At 37.2% G+C, this 22,403-nt stretch overlaps 1 protein-coding gene across 1 annotated transcript in view; it reads right to left on the bottom strand.

Annotated features, from left to right (window-relative positions):
* Positions 1 to 22,403, bottom strand: part of MYBPHL (myosin binding protein H like) — a 147,070-nt gene that overhangs the window by 108,732 nt on the left and 15,935 nt on the right. The window contains exon 2 of the mRNA XM_053706885.1: positions 14,075 to 14,209. Within this exon, the coding sequence (XP_053562860.1) occupies positions 14,075 to 14,209 (135 nt within the window). The remainder of the gene's footprint in view (positions 1 to 14,074; positions 14,210 to 22,403) is intronic.

Raw genomic sequence — 22,403 nt, 5'->3', positions numbered from 1 at the left:
TGCTGGCCCCCGATCCGGGGACCGGATCTGGTGGGGGGCAGACTCTCTCTCTTCGCTCAGGCTTGGGCAAGAGATGTTCAGGATCCTTGGGCGCTAGAAATAGTTTCTCAAGGTTATCTCCTGGAATTCAAGGAACTACCCCCAAGGGGAAGGTTCCACAGGTCTCAATTGTCTTCAGACCAAATAAAAAGACAGGCATTCTTACATTGTGTAGAAGACCTGTTAAAAATGGGAGTGATTCATCCTGTTCCATTAGGAGAACAAGGGATGGGGTTTTACTCCAATCTGTTCATAGTTCCCAAAAAAGAGGGAACATTCAGGCCAATTTTGGATCTCAAGATCCTAAACAAATTTCTCAAGGTCCCATCGTTCAAGATGGAAACCATTCGGACAATTCTTCCTACCATCCAGGAAGGTCAATTCATGACCACGGTGGATTTAAAGGATGCGTATCTACATATTCCTATCCACAAGGAACATCATCGGTTCCTAAGATTCACCTTTCTGGACAAGCATTACCAGTTTGTGGCACTTCCATTCGGACTAGCCACTGCTCCAAGAATTTTCACAAAGGTACTAGGGTCCCTTCTAGCGGTGCTAAGGCCAAGGGGCATTGCAGTAGTACCCTACTTGGACGACATACTGATTCAAGCGTCGTCTCTACCACAAGCAAAGGCTCATACGGACATTGTCCTAGCCTTTCTCAGATCTCACGGGTGGAAAGTGAACGTAGAAAAAAGTTCTCTATTTCCGTCAACAAGAGTTCCCTTCTTGGGAACAATAATAGACTCCTTGGAAATGAAGATTTTTCTGACAGAAGCCAGAAAATCAAAACTTCTAAGCTCTTGTCAAGTACTTCATTCTGTTCTTCTTCCTTCCATAGCGCAGTGCATGGAAGTAATAGGTTTGATGGTTGCGGCAATGGACATAGTTCCTTTTGCGCGAATTCATCTAAGACCATTACAACTGTGCATGCTCAGACAGTGGAATGGGGATTATACAGATTTGTCCCCGACGATCCAAGTAGATCAGAGGACCAGAGATTCACTCGGTTGGTGGCTCACCCTGGACAACCTGTCCCAAGGGATGAGCTTCAGAAGACCAGAGTGGGTCATTGTAACGACCGACGCCAGCCTGGTGGGCTGGGGCGCGGTCTGGAATCACCTGAAGGCTCAGGGTCTATGGTCTCGGGAAGAATCTCTTCTCCCGATAAACATTCTGGAACTGAGAGCGATATTCAATGCTCTCAAGGCTTGGCCTCAACTAGCAAAGGCCAAATTCATAAGGTTTCAATCAGACAACATGACGACTGTTGCATATATCAACCATCAGGGGGGAACAAGGAGTTCCCTGGCGATGGAAGAAGTGACCAAAGTAATTCAATGGGCGGAGCTTCACTCCTGCCACTTGTCTGCAATCCACATCCCAGGAGTGGAAAATTGGGAAGCGGATTTTCTGAGTCGTCAGACATTTCATCCGGGGGAGTGGGAACTCCATCCGGAAATCTTTGCCCAAATAACTCAATTATGGGGCATTCCAGACATGGATCTGATGGCGTCTCGTCAGAACTTCAAGGTTCCTTGCTACGGGTCCAGATCCAGGGATCCCAAGGCGACTCTAGTAGATGCACTAGTAGCGCCTTGGACCTTCAACCTAGCTTATGTGTTCCCACCGTTTCCTCTCATTCCCAGGCTGGTAGCCAGGATCAATCAAGAGAGGGCTTCGGTGATCTTGATAGCTCCTGCGTGGCCACGCAGAACTTGGTATGCAGACCTGGTGAATATGTCATCGGCTCCACCATGGAAGCTACCTTTGAGACGGGACCTTCTTGTTCAAGGTCCATTCGAACATCCGAATCTGGCATCACTCCAACTGACTGCTTGGAGATTGAACGCTTGATTTTATCAAAGCGTGGGTTCTCAGATTCTGTCATTGATACTCTTATTCAGGCTAGAAAGCCTGTAACTAGGAAAATTTACCATAAAGTATGGAAGAAATATATCTGTTGGTGCGAATCGAAAGGATTCCCATGGAACAGGGTAAAAATTCCTAAGATTCTATCCTTTCTACAAGAGGGTTTGGAGAAAGGATTATCTGCAAGTTCTTTGAAGGGACAGATTTCTGCTTTATCTGTTTTACTTCACAAGAAGCTGGCGGCTGTGCCAGATGTTCAGGCTTTTGTTCAGGCCCTGGTTAGAATCAAGCCTGTTTACAAACCTTTGACTCCTCCTTGGAGTCTCAATTTAGTTCTTTCAGTTCTTCAAGGGGTTCCGTTTGAACCCTTACATTCCGTAGATATTAAGTTATTATCTTGGAAAGTTTTGTTTTTGGTTGCAATTTCTTCTGCTAGAAGAGTTTCAGAGTTATCTGCTCTGCAGTGTTCTCCTCCTTATCTGGTGTTCCATGCAGATAAGGTGGTTTTGCGTACTAAGCCTGGTTTTCTTCCGAAAGTTGTTTCTAACAAAAATATTAACCAGGATATAGTTGTGCCTTCCTTGTGTCCGAATCCAGTTTCAAAGAAGGAACGTTTGTTGCACAATTTGGATGTAGTTCGTGCTCTAAAATTCTATTTAGAGGCTACAAAGGATTTCAGACAAACATCTTCCTTGTTTGTTGTTTATTCTGGTAAAAGGAGAGGTCAAAAAGCAACTTCTACCTCTCTCTCTTTTTGGCTTAAAAGCATCATCAGATTGGCTTATGAGACTGCCGGACGGCAGCCTCCTGAAAGAATCACAGCTCATTCCACTAGGGCTGTGGCTTCCACATGGGCCTTCAAGAACGAGGCTTCTGTTGATCAGATATGTAAGGCAGCGACTTGGTCTTCACTGCACACTTTTACCAAATTTTACAAATTTGATACTTTTGCTTCTTCTGAGGCTATTTTTGGGAGAAAGGTTTTGCAAACCGTGGTGCCTTCCATCTAGGTGACCTGATTTGCTCCCTCCCATCATCCGTGTCCTAAAGCTTTGGTATTGGTTCCCACAAGTAAGGATGACGCCGTGGACCGGACACACCTATGTTGGAGAAAACAGAATTTATGTTTACCTGATAAATTACTTTCTCCAACGGTGTGTCCGGTCCACGGCCCGCCCTGGTTTTTTAATCAGGTCTGATGATTTAATTTCTCTAACTACAGTCACCACGGTATCATATGATTTCTCCTATGCAAATATTCCTCCTTTACGTCGGTCGAATGACTGGGGAAGGCGGAGCCTAGGAGGGATCATGTGACCAGCTTTGCTGGGCTCTTTGCCATTTCCTGTTGGGGAAGAGAATATCCCACAAGTAAGGATGACGCCGTGGACCGGACACACCGTTGGAGAAAGTAATTTATCAGGTAAACATAAATTCTGTTTTTTTTATACCACAAAGTTTATTACCTGTTGCAGTATTTTGCACTTATCCTGCTTAACATATTAGCCTACAGTTATCAAACTGCTGAGTCAGCTGCAATATAAGCTCGCTAATGGGAGCCTGCAAACTGTTCCAAGAAGCAATAATAGACCATAATAAATGTTGGCAACTGTGCTGCATTTGCCGGCACCAATAAGCTCGCCTGACATCGCCTAACTTTGCTGCTGCGGACCTGAATACGTTCTCCATATTTAACAAAAAATCTGTCAAAAAGCCGCACACCAAGCACGGGGTGATGAGCAGCGGACTGTTGTTAACTAACAGTCATCGATCTCGCTGCTATTTGGCTTTTTCCCAGCTTTATTTGTATACTGTCACTAAGCACCGCCACTATACTAAACTGTTTAACCCCTATACCGCTGCTCCCGGACCCCGCCACAACTAAATAAAGTTATTAACCCCTAAACCGCCGCTCCCGGACCCCGCCGCCACTCTAATAAAGTTATTATCCCCTATTCCTCCGTTCCTGGAGCCCACCGCCACCTACATTATGTTAATACCCCCTAATCTGCTGCCCCCTACACCACCGCCACCTACATTATACTTATTAACCCCTAATCTGCCACCCCCTATACCGCCACCACTCTAATAAAGTTATTAACCCCTATTCCTCCGCTCCCGGAGCCCACTGCCAGCCCCCCACATCGCCATAAACTAAATTAACCTATTAACCCCTAAACCTAACAACCCGCTAACTTTATATTACATTTTAACTCATCCCTATCTTAAAATAAATTTAAACATACCTTTAAAATTACATTAAACTATATTAAATTAATAATTAACCTACCCTAACTATTATAATAAAATTACATTAAACTATATTAAACTAATAATTTATCTACCCTATCTATTATAATAAAATTACATTAAACTATATTAAAATAAAAATTAATCTAACCTAACTTTTAAACTAAAATTACATTAAACTACAAATTAAATTAACTATATTATATATTTAAACACCTAACCCTACTCAAATATTTTAAATCTACACTAAAAAATTACAAAGTTACAAAAAACTAATAACTAAGTTACAAAAAATAACAAACACTGAGTTACACAAAAAAATATACACTAAGTTACAAAAAATAAAAAAGAAATTATCAAAGATTTAAACTAATTACACATAATCTAAGGACCCTATGAAAATAAAAAAGCCCCCCAAAATAAAAAAAAACCTAGCCTACAATAAACTACAAATTGCCCTTAAAAGGGCATTGCCCCCCAAAAATCAGCTCTTTTACCTGTAAATACAAAATACAAATACCCCCCCAACAGTAAAACCCACCACCCACACAACCAACCCCCCAAATAAAATCCTAATCTAAAAAAAACTAAGCTCCCCATTGCCCTGAAAAGGGCATTTGGATGGGCATTGCCCTTTAAAGGGCATTTAGCTCTATTGCAGCCCAAACCCTAATCTAAAACTAAAACCCACCCAATACACCCTTAAAAAATCCTAACACTAACCCCAGAAGATTCACTTACAGTTTTGAAGATCCGACATCCATCCTCCAAGAAGCCGGCAGAAGTCTTCATCCAAGCGGCCGAAGTCTTCATCCAGACGGCATCTTCTATCTTAATCCATCTGGCGCGGAGCGGCTCCATCTTCAAGACATCCGACGCGGAGCATCCTCTTCTCACGACGGCTTCTTCAGAATGAAGGTTCCTATAAATGACGTCATCCAAGATGGCGTCCCTTAGATTCCGATTGGCTGATAGAATTCTATCAGCCAATCGGAATTAAGGTTGAAAAAATCCTATTGGCTGTTGCAATCAGCCAATAGGATTGAACTTCAATCCTATTGGCTGATTCAATCAGCCAATAGGATTGAGCTTGCATTCTATTGGCTGTTCCAATCATCCAATAGAATCCCAGCTCAATCCTATTGGTAACTTTGTAATTTTTTAGTGTAGATTTAAATTATTTGAGTAGGGTTAGGTGTTTAAATATATAATATAGTTATTTTAATTTGTAGTTTATTGTAATTTTAGTTTAAAAGTTACAGTAGGTTAATTATTAATTTAATATAGTTTATTGTCATTTTAGTATAATAGTTAGGGTAGATTAAATTAATTAGTTTAATATAGTTTAATATCATTTTAGTGTATCAGTTTGGGAAGATTAATTAATAGTTTAATATAGTTTAATTTAAATCTAAAGGTAAGTTTAAATTTATTATAAGATAGGGATGAGTTAATATTTAATATAAAGTTAGCGGGTTGTTAGGTTTAGGGGTTAATACTGTAGTTTAATTTAGTTTATGGCGATCTGGGGGGCTGGTGGTTTAGGGGTTAATTGGTTTAGTAAGTGGTAGTGATGTGGGAGGCCAGGGGTTTAGGGGTTAATAACTTTAGTTGCGGTGGGCTACGGGAGCAGCGGGATAGGGGTTAATAACTTTATGTAGGTGGCGGCGGTGTCGGGAGTGGCAGATTAGGGGTTAATAAGTATAAGGGGTGTTTAGACTCGGGGTACATGTTAGGGTGTTCGGTGTAAACTTACATTTTATTCTCCCATAGGAATCAATGGGATATCGGGCAGCAGCGAACATAAGCTTTCGCTGCTTTCAGACTCCCATTGATTCCTATGGCATCCGCCGCCTCCAGGGCGGCGGATTGAAAACCAGGTACGCTGGGCCGGAATAGTGGCGAGCGTATCTGCTAGATTTTTGTTAACTTGCAAAAGTAGTCAGATAGTGCCAAATTTACATTCGGAACATCTGTAGTGACGTAACCATTGATCTGTGTCGGACTGAAACCGGCGGATTGTATGTTACGTCACAAATTTCTACTTTTGCCGATCTGTAGCCTTTGATAAATAAGGTGAATCAAGCTCTCCACAATTACGCTGCAGAATTCCAACGTTTTTGCAGTTGACGGCTTGATAAATAGGCCTCTTTGTCTGCTGGCTGTGAACAGGGGTGGACCGGTTCCTAACTGGGAACTTTGTCTGTTTGCCTGATAACTTATGCTCATTGTTTCCCATTGTTCTATCATATATCAAGACAGTTAGTTCCATGTGCACCTTTTTTAACTGGAATTGTCAAAGAGCTGGTAATATGCAGTAAATGCATGTTTGTGCATGAGAGTTACAGCGGTTCTAATGGTTAATGCTTGTTACCAGCTACCCTAGCTATATTGGTTGAAAGTATAATGCCTCATCAAAGCTTCAAAACAAATATGTAGATTATATAAATATGCATTTAAAACAAATCAACTTTTTTAAATTACTTAATTTCCCCCCCCCCCCAGAAAGGGCCTGATTTATTTCATCTAATGACACAATGCTGCTCATTGCAAAACTAAACTGTGACAGAAATGTGACAAATGGTCACACCACATATATGTGAATTTCTTGTGATTCAGAAGCAATGCAACCATTTCCCTGCATGGACAAATAGTATGAAGCATTTAACCCCCAGAGTGCCAACTCTGTTAATTTAACATGCTTATACACTTCAATTCTTGATATAATTATTTTTTACTTTATTTTTTTCAAATATTTTCTTAAAGGGACACTAAAGTCAAAATTAAACTGTCATGATTCAGACAGAGCATGCAAATTTAAAGATACTTTCCATTTTAATTCCATTATTTTTTTTTTATATGCACACTTTCTGAGCCATCAGCTCAATGTATAAGTATATGAGTTTGTGATTGGCTGATTGCAGTCATGTGATACAGAGGGTTGGCAAATGGAAAGAAATGTTTAAATTTGTCAGAAAAAAATACTGTTTAATATTCAGATAACGTACTCATCATTTTTTTTTATCATGCATTTATTGTTTATGCATTTCTACTTCATTTAATGGTCATTTAAAAAAAGCTAGTTAATACCCTTGTGTAAATCAATAGGAGCGCCTTTTAGAGACCCTAATGAGATGGTGTAAGTATCTTGGGGAAATTTCAATTTACTGAAGGGAGGCAAAGAGAAGGCATCTCTGCACCTGAGACCTTGCTTGTACTTTGGGTCTTGCCAGCATCTATGTACAGTCTTTTACTTGAACAAACTTACTACACGTTCCCACTCTATTGTTAAACACACAAGAATTTATACCCAAGATCATACTGAACCTTACACACACATACACACAAGAATTTATACCCAAGATCATACTGAACCTTACACACACATACACACAAGAATTTGCCCCACTCATGCACGCTGTCCCATTCTCATGCACACATTCTGACCATCTTTCCACTCTGCATAAACCTCATGAACTCTCCTTCTCTGTATGAACATCAACCATGTGATTTCCTCATTCTTATGCACATCTGGGGTTACAAGCGGCAGGGAGTCTGTTGGTTTTGTGTTTAATAACAGTGGTGAGTCTAGTGGTTTAGAGTTTATTTCATTTGGGCTACCTTAGGGTTTAGGAGTTAACTGGAGTAGGGGTCTGACAGTTAAAGGGACAGTCATGTCAAAATTAAACATTCATGATTAAGATAGGGGATGCAATCTTGAACAACTTTTGAATTTACTTTTATCATCAATTTTGCTTTGTTCACTTTGTATTCTTTGTTAAAAGATAAACCTGGGTAGGATTATATGCTTATTTCTAAGACGTTGAAGGCCGCCTCTTATCTCAGTGAATTTTGACAGTTTTTCACAGTTAGACAGTAATAGTTTGTGTGTGTCATATAGATAACATTGTGCTTACTCCCGTTGAGTTATTTTATGAGTTAGCACTGACTGTCTAAAATACAATTCTGTCAAAAGCACTGAGGGGGGCAGACTGCAGAGGCTTAGATACAAGGGGGGCAAATTATCAAGCTCCGAATGGAGCTTGATGCCCCTTGGAGGCTCACCGGAAACAGAACAGCGTATGCTGTCGGCACTTAGCGATGTCGGGCGGACATGATCCGCTACAGCAATGATAAATTGACCCCTTAGACTCCAGTAGGAAAAAAAAGGTAAATGTGATGTGTTTGAGGAACAATAAGATAAATGTATGAAAAACTGTAATGAAATATATGAAAATATTTTATTGAAAAAAAGTTTAAGCAAAAACTGGTTAAAGGGACATAACCAACATTTTTCTTTTGTAATTTGCTCTCTTGATATCCTTTGTTGGTATCATAGTTACCTAGGTATGCTCAGGGGGCAGCAATACACTACTGAGAGATAGCTGCTGATTTTCGGCTGCACATATTTGTCATTAGCTTCAACAAAGGATGCCAAAAGAATGAAGCAAATTTGATAGTTAAATTTGAAAATTGTTTAAAATCGTATGCTCTATCTAAATCGTGAAACAAAAAAATAGGTTTCATGTTGCTTAAAATTTAAACTAGCAGCAACTGTTTTACTGCAGAGCTCAGTCATAGAAAGCACTAATCTTGAAAAAGTTTTTCTCTTAACACAGGAAAAAACTTTTGCAATATGTAAAATATTTTAAAATAAAATTTTTAAGGAGAACACAAAGATATTGCTGCATATATCCAGCAGTGGTTCTTCTTAATATGAATGCTCATATATCTGACACTTCACAATACTATTTTAGTCACTAGATTCACACGTTCTTCAGCATTAGCAATGTTTCATTTTTAGAAGGGTGAGAAATCCTAATTGGAATCCCAGATTTCCTATGTTACGCTTGTCGCAATAAACTCAAATTAAAAAGTTAATTAACAGGTTAAAATAGAGCAATTGCATACCCATACACAATATATATATATATATATATATATATATATATATATATATATATATATATATATATATATATACAATATCTATCTATCTATCTATCTATCTATCTATATATATATATATATATATATATATATAAATATATAATCTTTGTCTACCATCAGAGAAGAATTAAAGTCTGGTTAAGTACCAGGCTTTTTCTCTAGCAAGTGATGTAACATATCTTTTACCGCCAGTTAATAAATCATAACTCCCCACACACACGCATGCTGTGCTAATATGGTTGCTGATTGCGATATATACTTCATGCATACACCTAATAATTAGTGCCCATGCATGTAATACTAGGCATTGGTGTCAAAGGAATGTAAAAAAATGGGTTAATGCAGACATTTGTTTTTAAAGATACAATAGACACTAGGGGGGCAATTTATCATGGCCTGAATGGGGCCAAATACCCCTGTTTCTGGAAGCAGGAGTTAAGAAGCAGCCTCAGAGGCGGCGGAGATCAATCCGCCCGATTGCATACGATGGGGTTGATTGACACGATCGGGTTGATTGACATAATAGGGTTGATTGACACAATCTGCAGGGGGCAGCATTGCACAAGCAGTTCCCCAGAACTGCTTGTGCAATGATAAATGCTGTTAGCATTTATCGATGTCTGGCGGACATGATCGCTACAGCGGATCATGTCCACCAGACAAATGATAAATCAGCCCCTAAGGGTGAGTTTACATATGTGGCATAAGTTTCATTGCAACTGCTGAAACCCACGTCACCGTAAGTTAACCTCACACATCGGGTGAATCACATAACACGTGCCGCCAGATGATATATTGCCATAAGTTGGAAAAACTGGCGAGGTTCAGAAATGTGCGCGACTACACATTTCTGGTGTCGGCAGTAACCTACGCCAGTATATCATCTTGCACGTGCAACTAAAAAATCGTATTGACTGAGTTGACTTTGATCAAATCAGCCTATAGGATGTAAGCAGCTCTCATTCTATTGGCTGATTTGAATTTTTCAGCCAATAGGAATGCAAGGGTACCCCTATAAAAGGGGTACCTTGCGTTCAATCTTTAGTTCAAGATTAAAGATGGTCCCACCTGGATGAACTTCTTTTGCCGCTGGGATGAAGATGTTTCGCCGGACTTCATCAATAGGGTGTACCAATTTGGGGTTAGTGTTTGTTTGTTTTTTGGGGTGTTTTTTTTTTTAGATTAGGGCTTTTTTTTATTTTATATAGGCTGAGAAAGAGCTGAATGCCCTTTTAAGGGCAATGCCCATACAAATGCCCTTTTCGGGGCAATGGGTAGATTAGGTTTTTTTTAGTTCGTTTTTTTATTTTGGGGGTACTTTTGTTTATTTTTTTGGCAAAAGAGCTGTTAGCTTTAGGGCAATGCCCTACAAAAGGCCCTTTTAAGGGCTATTGGTAGTTTATTTATAGATTAGGGGTTTTTGTTTTTTTTTTGTTTTTTTTTTGTTTTGTTTTTTAAACGGGGCTATTAGAATAGGAATAACTTATTTATTTTGGATAATTTCCTTTGTTAGTTTTTGTAATGTTAGCTTTTTTAAATTGTTTGTAATTTTTTATTTTCTGTAATGGTAATTTTTATGTAATGTTAGGGTTTTATGTAAATTAGTTTTTTTATTTTTTGTAACTTTTTTATTTTTAGTGTAGTTAGTATCTTTTTAATTTATTTCAGTGTATTTGAATTGGGGTTAAGTTAGGGGGTGTTAGGTTAGGGGGGCTTAGTTTTAAGTTTAATACTTTGCTTTGTGAGGGGTGGCAGTTTAGGGCATAATAGGTTAATTAGGTAGTTTGCATTGTGGGGGGGTTGGTGGTTTAGGGGTTAATTAGATATTTTGCTTTGTAGTGGGTTGATGGTTTAGGGGTTAATAGTTTAATTCGATACTTTGCATTGTGGGGGTTGGCCGTTTAGGGGTTAATAGTTTAATTGGATACTTTGCGTTGTGGGTGGTTTGCAGTTTAGGTGTGAATAGTTTAATTAGTTGTTTGCGTTGTGGGGGGTTGGCGGTTTAGGTTTTAATAACTTTTTAGTCATTGCGATGTGGGGTATGGTGGTTTAGGGGTTAATACGTTTATTAGGTAGTTTGCAATGTGGGGCGATAGCGGTTTAGGGGTAAATAGATTTTATTAGTGATTGCGATGTGGGGGGATGGCGGTTTAGGGGTTGATATTGTGCATTTGTTAGGTGTTTGATAAGGCTTCCAAGAAGTTACGGTGCTTTTTTACTGAGCGCAAGGCTTGCTGCGCCTGCCTATGTTTGGCGAGATAAAAATAGAGTAAAATTTCTCCATTCTGCGCGCATAAGTCCTTGCGCTGCACATGTGATACAGAATGGCAACGCCAGTTCTATGTTAGTTTATGGGAGTAAAAAATATGCCCGACGTTTAAAATATGTTTGCTGCGCCGGGTATGTGATCGCTCAATTAGACAAAAAATTGGCGACGCTGGGTTTTGTGCCCGTCGCCAAACGTGATCACACCCTAAATAGCTTTCTACTCATGGGTGCTCCATTATGAAACTTACGTTACACTGCAGGTATATGATGGAGAGTTGCTGCATATGTGCAAACAGGACAGCACTGGAATCTAGTGAAAGACAGATTTCAACATGGCGGCACCCATGACTAGAGGGAGGCGGGGAATAACCATTATACTTTGCTTATAAAATGTATTTAGTGTTTAATGTCCCTTATTCATCATTTGTAATGAAGATGCACAATCATTTACTTTTTAATATAGATATGAAATTCAAATTCCCCGCACTTCGCCGGCCACTTCAAAAGTACATTTTTCTGTGAGCTAAAGGTTTGATCCGTTCTCCAATCAGCGCTCTCCCCCTTTTCGGCCCCTTTTGTTGTAGCTAGAGCACTGATTGTACAACAATTCAAACCGTTAGCTCACAGAAAAAATTACTTTTGAAGTGGGCAGCAGAGGGTGGGGTATTTGAATTTCATATCTACATTAAACAGTAAGTTATAGCGCAACTTCATTACAAATATTGAATAAAAAACTCCATCTAAAATATCACTAACATTCCAGATCTGTTTTTATATATATATATATATATATATATATATATATATATATATATATATATATATATATATATATATATACCATCAGTTTAGTTGATTGGATGTGATATGAGGTCTAATGCCGTTGATATATAGTGGCAAGAGCTGCAGGGCAATGGGCTCTAATTTTAGGATCAATATGACTAACAGGGGATGTTGGGTCACAGGGTCTAATCTGAAGTTTATCACAGCCACACCTGTCTCCCCTGGTCACCCGTAGGAGGACAGCTGGCAATTCTACCACCAGGAAAAGAAAAAGGTTGGATAGACGAGACAGCTACATAATAAAACTTTATGTAAAGCTAAAACAATGAATTAGCTTTTTTTTTTTTTAACAAATATGTACATTGAGATAATGAAAGAGAACTAGATGTGTTGCACTGAGAGGACATTGAAATAATACAAAGGTCTAAAGCTTGGCTTCCAATCCCCGTGCCTAAAAGCTTCCATTGCTTTTTTAAAACGCATGTGTGGTTTTGCAATTTTTATTAAAAAATGTTTAAGGGATAGAAATGTCAAAAATGAGTTGTGCATGGGTGCATTTCAATTTGAAATATAAGCATATTTGCAATATACTTCCATTAGCAAAAATGCTTTTAGTAAACGTTATTAATGTTTTTCTGTGGCATACGCACATATGCTATAAGTGACCGTGCACTAGTATTCACACCATGCCTTCTCAGAGACATGGGGGCCCATTTATCAAGCTCTATAAGGAGCTTGTGGGTGAAACAGCAGTTATGAAGCAGCAGTCACAAAGACCGCTGCTCCATAACCCTGTCCGCCTGCTCTGAGGAGGAGGACAGGAATCGCCGGAATTCAACCCGATCGAGTATGATCGGGTTGATTGACACCCCCTGCTGGCGGCCCATTGGCCGCGAGTCTGCAGGGGGCGGCGTTGCACCAGAAGTAGACATGTGCATAGCGAAAAAATTTGGTTCGGTTCGGATCTATTCGGATTTTTTCGAATTTCAGTTCGGATCGATTCGAATTCGGAAAAATTAGAATCAATTCGGTTCGGATTAGTTTCGGATTCATTTGGATTTCAATAAATTCGGCTGGATTCGGTTTGATTCGGTTCAGAAATTCGGAATTTCGGTAAGTGTTAGGTGGGATGTGCTGTGTATTAGACTAGTATTATGTACTGTATATTAGGTGTAACCCATAGCAGAGTGATAAAACCTAATATACTGTACAATACTAGTGTAATCCATGGCCATCCGAATCTACCGAATAAATCTGAATAAATCCAAACTAATTCGGATTTATTCGGTAGATTCGGCACTATTTTAATTCGGAAATTCGAATCAATCCGAATCCCGAATTCGGCCGAATTTCCGAATCGATCCGAAACAAATCGCACATTTCTAACCAGAAGCTCTTGTGAGCTGCTGGTGCAATGCTGAATATGGAGAGTGTATTGCTCTCCGCATTCAGCGAGGTCGGATCAGGTCTGCAAGACCTTTGATAATTCGGCCTCTTAGTAGTGGCTTGTATGACACAAATTATGTCTTCAGAAGCAAAACCTATCCCTGCCAGCTCTTTTGCTAGGCATGATGTTTAAATACTGGTGCATGGACCCTCACAGCATATGTGCGTATGTCACAGAAAAACTTGAATAACTTTTCCTAGAAACATTTTTGCTAATAAAAGTATATTGCAAAAATGCTTCTATTTCACATTGAAATGCACCCATGCAATTTCATTTTTGACCTTTCTATCCCTTAAATTCCTGTATACTTTAATCTATGAGTCAACAATTTAAGAATTCTACATGACAATTGACTGGATTCGCCATGTGTTAATTACCACAGAAGCGCCTGCAACAGACTGACCCACAGCACGTATTGTTTCAGTTGTCAAGGAATAAGCATTTAGGATAAAGGGAACTCACTGCCTTCCTTTTGGTATTCCACGAGGTATCCATCCAGGGCAGCTGTTCCTTCCTGATCAGGAGCCTTCCACTTCAGAGATAGAGAGGTGTCGTCAACATCATCCACCGTCAGATCTTTAGGTGCACTAGGAGGCTCTGAAATAATCAGAAGTAATTCAGTGGGGAGTATTGCAGTCTATTAGCAGAGCTCTTAAAAGGTACTTTAATGAGTTTCACACGGTTTTCATATTCAAGGCTATTCTAATCCACTCTAAACCATCTAATGGTTATTTTGACAGTGATGTTCCTATCCACCAGAAACTTTTCTTTGTCACCAGCCCTGAACTCCTGCAAACCTAAAATTTCCCATCTTGGCTTTCACCAATTTTTTCTTTGTGTATGCTCAATTCACAAAGTAATAAATAACTTGTTTTTCAGTTTAAAAAAAACTAACTTTAAGACACATAGAGGCCTATTTATCAAAGGTCTTGCGGACCTGATCCGACAGTGTGGATCAGGTCCGCAAGACCTCGCTGAATGTGGAGAGCAATACGCTCTCCGTATTCAGCATTGCACCAGCAGCTCACAAGAGCTGCTGGTGCAAGGCCGCCCCCTGCAGTCTCGCAGCCAATCGGCCGCCAGCATGGAGGTGTCAATCAACCCGATCGTACTCGATCGGGTTGAATTGTGGCGATTCCAGGCGGACAGGGTTATGGAGCAGCGGTCTTCAGAAGACTCGCCAGAAACATGGGCCCTCAAACTCCATACTAAAACCCCTCCACTAAAAACCCATACAAGTGTACCAATTTAGTTCACACCATTTAAATAGTCTCCATAGAATTACATGAAAGAGCAAGAATATGCTAAATGGAAACATCGCTCACATCTAGGGATATAAAGATCATAGCATATATTTATATATATATATATATATATATATATATATATATATATATATATATATATATATATATTTGAACTAAGCACTGTATTTCACAATAATATTTTAAAATTCATTTAACAATTTAATTTTGTTAGCACAATTTACAAGGTTTGAAAATTAAGTGCAGTTCATGGATCCACCTCTTGATAAGCCTTGTGTATCCATATTCCAGCTCTCTTTTTGCTGTGGCTAATTAGGGGCAGATGTAAATTATACTTGCTCTCTAAGCTAACCAATCACTGTGCAGCATTTTATACTGTCAGGTAAATGTACACCATACTTACATACAGGAATTTAAAAGCAAAAACACACAAAAGAAATAACGATTGCAATATTGTTTTATTTTCATTAATTAAACATTGTATAGGGGGATTAAAAGTTAGGTTTAAAGGTACATGAAACCCAAAACCTTTATTTCACAATTCAGATAAAGAATACAATTTTAAACAACATTCTAATTTACTTCTATTATCTAATCTGTTTCATTCTCTTGGTATCATTTGTTGAAGGAGCAGCAATGCACTACTGTTTTCTAACTAAACTTATGGGTGAGCCAATCACAATCAATATATATATGCAGCCACCAATCAACAGCTAGGACCTAGGTTCTCTGCTGCTCCTGAGCTTGCCTAGATAAACTTTTCAGCAAATGATAAAAAGAGAAGGAAGCAAATTAAATAATAGAAATAAATTGGAAAGTTGTTTAAAATTGTATTCTCTATCTGAATCACAAACGAAAAATTTTGGGTTTCATGTCCCTTTAATGTCAATTTAAAAAAAAAATAGTGTTCATTTTTTTTTTTACTTACAAAGAATATATGAATTTCAACAATGCCATTTTTATGTGCATGAACCTGATACCACTACAGATATTGATGTTTAATATCTTTGACCACCTCTGCTGTAATTTAATAACCAGAGGACATTTAAGAAGGCGATACAAGCCATGGTGTTATATTAATGGTGCCTGTTTTATTAATTATTTGAGTCATTACAGTTGCAAAAATGTACAGTGCACACGCAAACTCAAACTGTACTTGCGTCAGCAGTTCTACGTTCGCCTCTCATCTACTCACAACCAGAGAAGAACAGAAATATTTTTCCCTTCCTAAATCATCTATTTGTCACGCCAGCTTTACACTTGTCCCTTTCCATCTGTTCTAAATAAGAGTCTTGCTATTTTTAAAATTGCACTTCACTGCAATAATCAGCTGTATTCCATAAGGATTGGAATTCGACTTAACACCTCTGCTAAGACAGCAGGAAACCTACTACTAGGTATTTAATGTTAGTAAAGGGATCTCCTGGTAACTCTAAATGAATTAAGTATGAGGGAACAAAACATGCTTCTAAGCACAGATGTGCAGCTATAATTTACTGTACTTTACTCTTGGGGGGCCGATTTATTAAGCAGGGGATGCTGCTTATTCTGCGCGAGCCTTCTGGCTCGCCTGAAACAGGAGTTAAGAGGCAGCGGTCTTAAAACCACTGCTCCTTAAAGGGACACTAAACCCCAAAAAATTCTATCATGATTCAAGTAGAGTATACAATTTTAAATACAATTCCAGTTTACTTCTATTATGTAATTTGCTTCTCTCTTTAGATATCCTTTGGTGAAGAAATAGCAATGCACACGTTTGAGCCAATCACACAAGGCATCTATGTGCAGTAACCAATCAGCAGCATTTGAGCCTATCTAGATATGCTTTTCAGCAAAGTATATCAAGAGAATGAAGCAAATTAGATAATAAAAGTAAATTAGAAAGTTGTTTAAAATGACACACTTTTTCTAAATCATGAAAGAAAAAATGTGGGATTCTTGTCTCTTTAACTCACCCGCCACCTGCTAGCAGCTGATTGGCCACGAATGTGCAGGGGGCGGTATTGCACAAGCGTTTCAAAAGAAATGCTTATGCAATGATAAATGCTGACCGCTTATGCAGACGGCATTTAGCGATGCCGGGCAGACATAATTCGCTACATCGAATCATGTCCATCCGGCATTTGATAAATCGGCCCCTTAATCTCCAATTCTGCATTATGTGTGCTCTCATAAAAATATTTTGTGTTGTGTAATATATCAGACACGGCACCTTACTATATTATACTTGCAGGCAAGTACATGGAAAAATAAAATAAACATTTCACCAAGTTTGTTTAAATAAAGGGTTTTAAACCCAAACTGTAAACATACAACAAGTAAGCAAATACAACAGCCACATTTAATCCTATAAATCCTTATTAAAAAAAAGACTATGGATGGGTGAATATCTGTAGATTTCTGTTAGAAAGGCAGAGAGAATATTCCACTAAGCATTTCTTTTTGCTACCAAATCCTTAAGCAGAACTATTTATTTAATTATTTATGAATTTAATAGTTATTTTACTTTCTCATCATTTTAGGGGAAATTAGTTTAGTGAAATTAAAATATGAATATTGATTTTGATAATATAATTCTATGATTATAACATTCCGATATTAAATGAAACATTTTTAATCTTTTTTTCTTAAATCCAATTTAACATCTAAAACTTAAAAATTAAAGAATGCCAAAAAAAAGCTCCAATTTAATGCTATAATCAAATGTACATTGCTTTCTTGGTGGTAGTCTGTAAATTTAATAATAGAATATTTTTTTTTTAATTTACATTAATATGTGCTACAATATGCATTGAAAGAGGGCAAACAGTCTTAATAATGCATAATTGCATGCTCTAAAAAATAAAAAAAATATGTCCGATTTGTACTAAAGTGCCAATTTAAGTTTTTTTTTTTTTTTTTTTTTTTAATGCAAATGTACCTTTTTTATTTTTATTATTAAGTTTATGATCATAAAAATTCTATAAATTTTGTAGCCACAAATACAAACTAAATTATTGGTTTACACCACATTGCAGACTATAAGCTACACTATGGGTCTCCAAACGTGTGTGTGTGTGTGACTGTGTATATATATATATAAAATCAATACAAATATTTGCATAGGAAATTAGCACATCTAGGCAAGATTCCCCGCTAACTTTTCCCCATAAATACTCCATATACAATGTTACCAATGCACAAGACCAATTGCCTAGATGTGCTAATTTCCTATGCAAATATTTGTATTGATTTAATTTTGAGGCATGGAGAATTCTAATGTCAATTTTTTTATCTCCACCATAATTTTAATGAATTTATATAAATATATATATATATATATATATATATATATATATATATATATATATATATATATATATATATATATATATATATATACTGTATATATATATATATATACTTATAGGTAAACATAATTCAAATGATCAATGTCTTAGCTAGATCGTTGCTACTGTTTTGGTTTACACAAATGCCAATATCTGCCTGCTAATGTAATGCATTGGTGTCATGAAAAAATGTCTACCTCAGGCTAACTACTGATAGCTATATGCTACTTAGGGGTGCTAAGAACCACACAAAAACCATTGAAGGCTTGGGTGCCATGGTTTAGGCAGTTCTTATCTACAGCATTGAGCATTAAACTCGCTTCCTCTTCCTACATGCACATATATATATATATATATATATATATATATATATATATATATATATATATATATATATATATGTGTGTGTATATGTATATATATATGCATTGCTTTCTTTGTTAGAAAAAAAGTTGCCAATATGTATATGCACCAAACACACACATACAGAGACAATGTTTCGTAAATGATCAGAGACACTCTTTTCTTTTTAGCTAAAATGCAGCTTAAAAGAGAGGGAAGGAGAGGTCAGGAGGGCAGCATTTGCCAAATGTGACAAATGGTCACAGGATTTAGAATATGAAAAAGCATTTGTGTAATGCGTTATAGTGATTAGGATAGAATACTACATGGCTGGAAATTGGAGACTTCATTTCGAGTTTAAGTTAGCACCTATAATGTTTTGCAGCTGTTAATTTAATAACTAGCGCAAACACAGTACAGCTCTTCATCCAGTGTCCTACTTTACACGGTCTTCAGTCTTGTAATTGCTTTAGAGAGATGACATGTTTACATGAGAAAAAGTCACTGAGATCAATTAATTAAAGGGCCACTAAACCCAAAATCTTTCTTTCATGATTCAGATAGAACATACAAATTTAAACAACATTACAATTTACTTCTATTATTTATTTTGCTTCATTTTTTAGATATCCTTATTTGAAGAAAAAGCAATGCACATGGGTTAGCCAATCACATGAGGCTTCTATGTGCAGCAACCAATTAGCAGCTACTGAGCATATCTAGATATGCTTTTCAGCAAAGAATATCAAGAGAATAAAACAAATTAGATAATAGAAGTAAATTAGAAAGATGTTTAAAAAATGCATTCTCTTTCTAAATCACGAAAGAAAAAATGTGGGTATCATGGCCCTTTAATGACCTTCTCAAACAGCTCTAGTCTAAGTTTTTTATTTTATTCTTTGGAGCCCACTCACAAAAAGCTTGTACACCTCTCTTCCTTCAAGTGGCTCAACAGAATAACATCGCAACTAAAAGGATTGGATAGGCTGGAGATGCTTTAGAAAAAGTCTTCATGGCCTTTAAAGGGATAGTCTAGTCAAAATTAAATGATTCAGATAGAGCATGCAATTTTAAGCAACTTTCCAATTTGCTCCTATTATCAATTTGTATTTGTTCTTTTGGTATCTTTATTTGAAAAAGCAGGATTGTAAGCTTAGGAGCCGGACCATTTGTGGTTCAGCGGCTCTGAGGCCGCGGACAGAAATTCACCCGATCGAATACGATTGGGTTGATTGACACCCCCTGCGAGCGGATCTGCAGGGGGCGGCATTGCACCAGCAGTTCACAAGAACTGCTGGTGCAATGATAAATGCAGACAGCGTATGCTGTTGGCATTTATCGATGTGCGGCAAACATGATAAGCTACATCGTATTATGTCCGCTCACACTATGATAAATCTACCCCATGTGTTTAAAATAATGCAATATGGTATATGTTTGCAATGATTTCGTTTTTTTCTAAAATTTGGCTCCCTAGCACCAGAAATGAATAATCATTTGAGCCCTGCTACTTAAAGGGACAGTCTAGGCCAAAATAAACTTTCATGATTCAGATAGAGCATGTAATTTTAAACAATTTTCCAATTTACTTTTATCACCAATTTTGCTTTGTTCTCTTCGTATTCTTAGTTGAAAGCTTAACCTAGGAGGTTCATATGCTAATTTCTTAGACCTTGAAGCCCACCTCTTTCAGATTGCATTTTAACAGTTTTTCACCACTAGAGGGTGTTAGTTCACATATTTTATATAGATAATACTGTGCTTGTGCACGTGAAGTAATCTGGGAGCAGGCACTGATTGGCTAGACTGCAAGTCTATCAAAAGAACTGAAAAAAAGGGCAGTTTGCAGAGGCTTAGATACAAGATAATCACAGAGGTTAACAGTATATTATTATAACTGTGTTGGTTATGCAAAACTGGGAAATGGGTAATAAAGGGATTATCTATCTTTTAAAACAATAAAAATTCTGGTGTAGACTGTCCCTTTAACTATATTTATGTCAAAAGTTACATCGGTACTGACTAGACAGGAAGTTGCCCTTCTGTGTGAAGCCAGCTGCCTACTTAAAATGATGGTAAATCATAGTGTTCTTGTCCAGTGTGTAACTGATTAACCTTTTAACGCCGTTATGCCGTTCTATTCCGTCATATTTACACTGGGCTTTAAAGCCGTTATGACGGAATAGAACGTCATAACAAACGGCTGTCCTGAAGCCTTCTGTGCTTCAAGGACTTGATCGCGGTCTGGAGGGCGTTCCTAGGGTTGTAGGGACGCCCCCCAGATGCGATCCAATAATTGAAATCTCGCGATCGTATGCACGATCGCGTAGTTTCAATTTGTCTACATTGGAACAGGTGTTCCGATGTAGACACTTTAACCCTGTCACGAAAGGGTTAATGTAGAGAGCAAAAGTTAGATAAATATGTTTTTCGCACCTACCAAATAATTGAAGAGGCATCTTATAATAAGGATTTTATGGACTAGAAAATGTCAGCATTAGAGATGGGCGAATGTGTTTAGTTTTTAATTTGAATGTTAGAACGAATGTTATTGTACAAATTAAATTTACATAATCGAATGTTGATAAGAACGAATATTCTTAAAAATTCTATAATCGAATGCTATTTACAGTTTTAGAATGTCACTTTCAAAATTGAATGTTTATAATTAGATTGAATGTCTACATTCAAAATTTCAAATGTAAAATTCAATTTATTAAATACTATTCAGAAGTTCAATAGTTCATGTGGTAGGGAGTTTATTAAATTAATACATAATAGATACAAATATATCAATTTGAATGTTTTTATGTCAAATTTTGCATAATGCGAATATTACATTTAAAGAAAGCATTAGAAATACTATTACAAATATATAAATTCCAATTTTTCAAATTCGAATATTGCATAATTCGAATCAATTTAGAAAATTCAAATTGAATATTACATTTAATAGAAATACTATTATATTAAACGATTGTTAGAATATTGTACAAACTTTCGAAATTCAAAACAAACTAACAAATGTATTAAAATTTGTTTAATTTTTTGCGAATATTGCGAAACATTCGCTCATTCCTAGTCAGCATATGAGATATAAACACTATTTGGTTCTAAATGTAAATTTTTTGCTGTTATACATGGGGCTAGATTTGTCACTTAGAGAATCAGACAGCTGCTTAGAGGGCAATCCTGGCTAGGCATGTGATATAGTTTTAGAATGCACAGCCTGCTAATTTACATTCTGTTTATGGCCTAGGACAAACAATCTTTAATACTGTACAGCGTGGAAAATAATGAAATAAGCTTAAAGCGACATGGAAGTCAAAATAAAATTTTAGTGATTTTGATAAAGTATGAATTTTTACACAACTTTCTAATGTATTTATGTTATCATATAGACACTTTTCTCTTGGTGCCCTCTGCTGAAAAGTAGCTCCTTTTCATAAGAGCATACTGAGGTGGGATTAGGAGCGTGCACGTTTTTTGAGCACTATATAGCAGTAGTGTTTGTTTATAACTACAGATTACAAGTGGAGCACAATTTTAACGTGTGACCGTAAACAGTCAATTTTGCAAGCTTGCGGTAGAACTTTGCGCTCAAATTCATTAACCAGAGATCAGATCTCTGGTTAATGAAAAAAATATACCACAATTGCCCCTAAAATAAGGTGTATAGTTCCTTTACAAAAAAAAAACATAAAAAAAAAAAATATGAGCATCTTCTATTATTTTTTAAATAACTGCACAAATCAGTTATAAGGGGTTAATGTGAGGGGATATGGGGTGTTAGAAAAAAAATGGCACTGAAAAGTGCCTTTACATAGCGGTCTATGTTGATTGTTTTAAACTGTT

This window comes from Bombina bombina, chromosome 3 (assembly GCF_027579735.1).
Source record: "Bombina bombina isolate aBomBom1 chromosome 3, aBomBom1.pri, whole genome shotgun sequence".
Classification (NCBI taxonomy): domain Eukaryota; kingdom Metazoa; phylum Chordata; class Amphibia; order Anura; family Bombinatoridae; genus Bombina; species Bombina bombina.
Note: the sequence above shows the minus strand (reverse complement) of the source record. Positions and strands in the feature narration are given on the sequence as shown.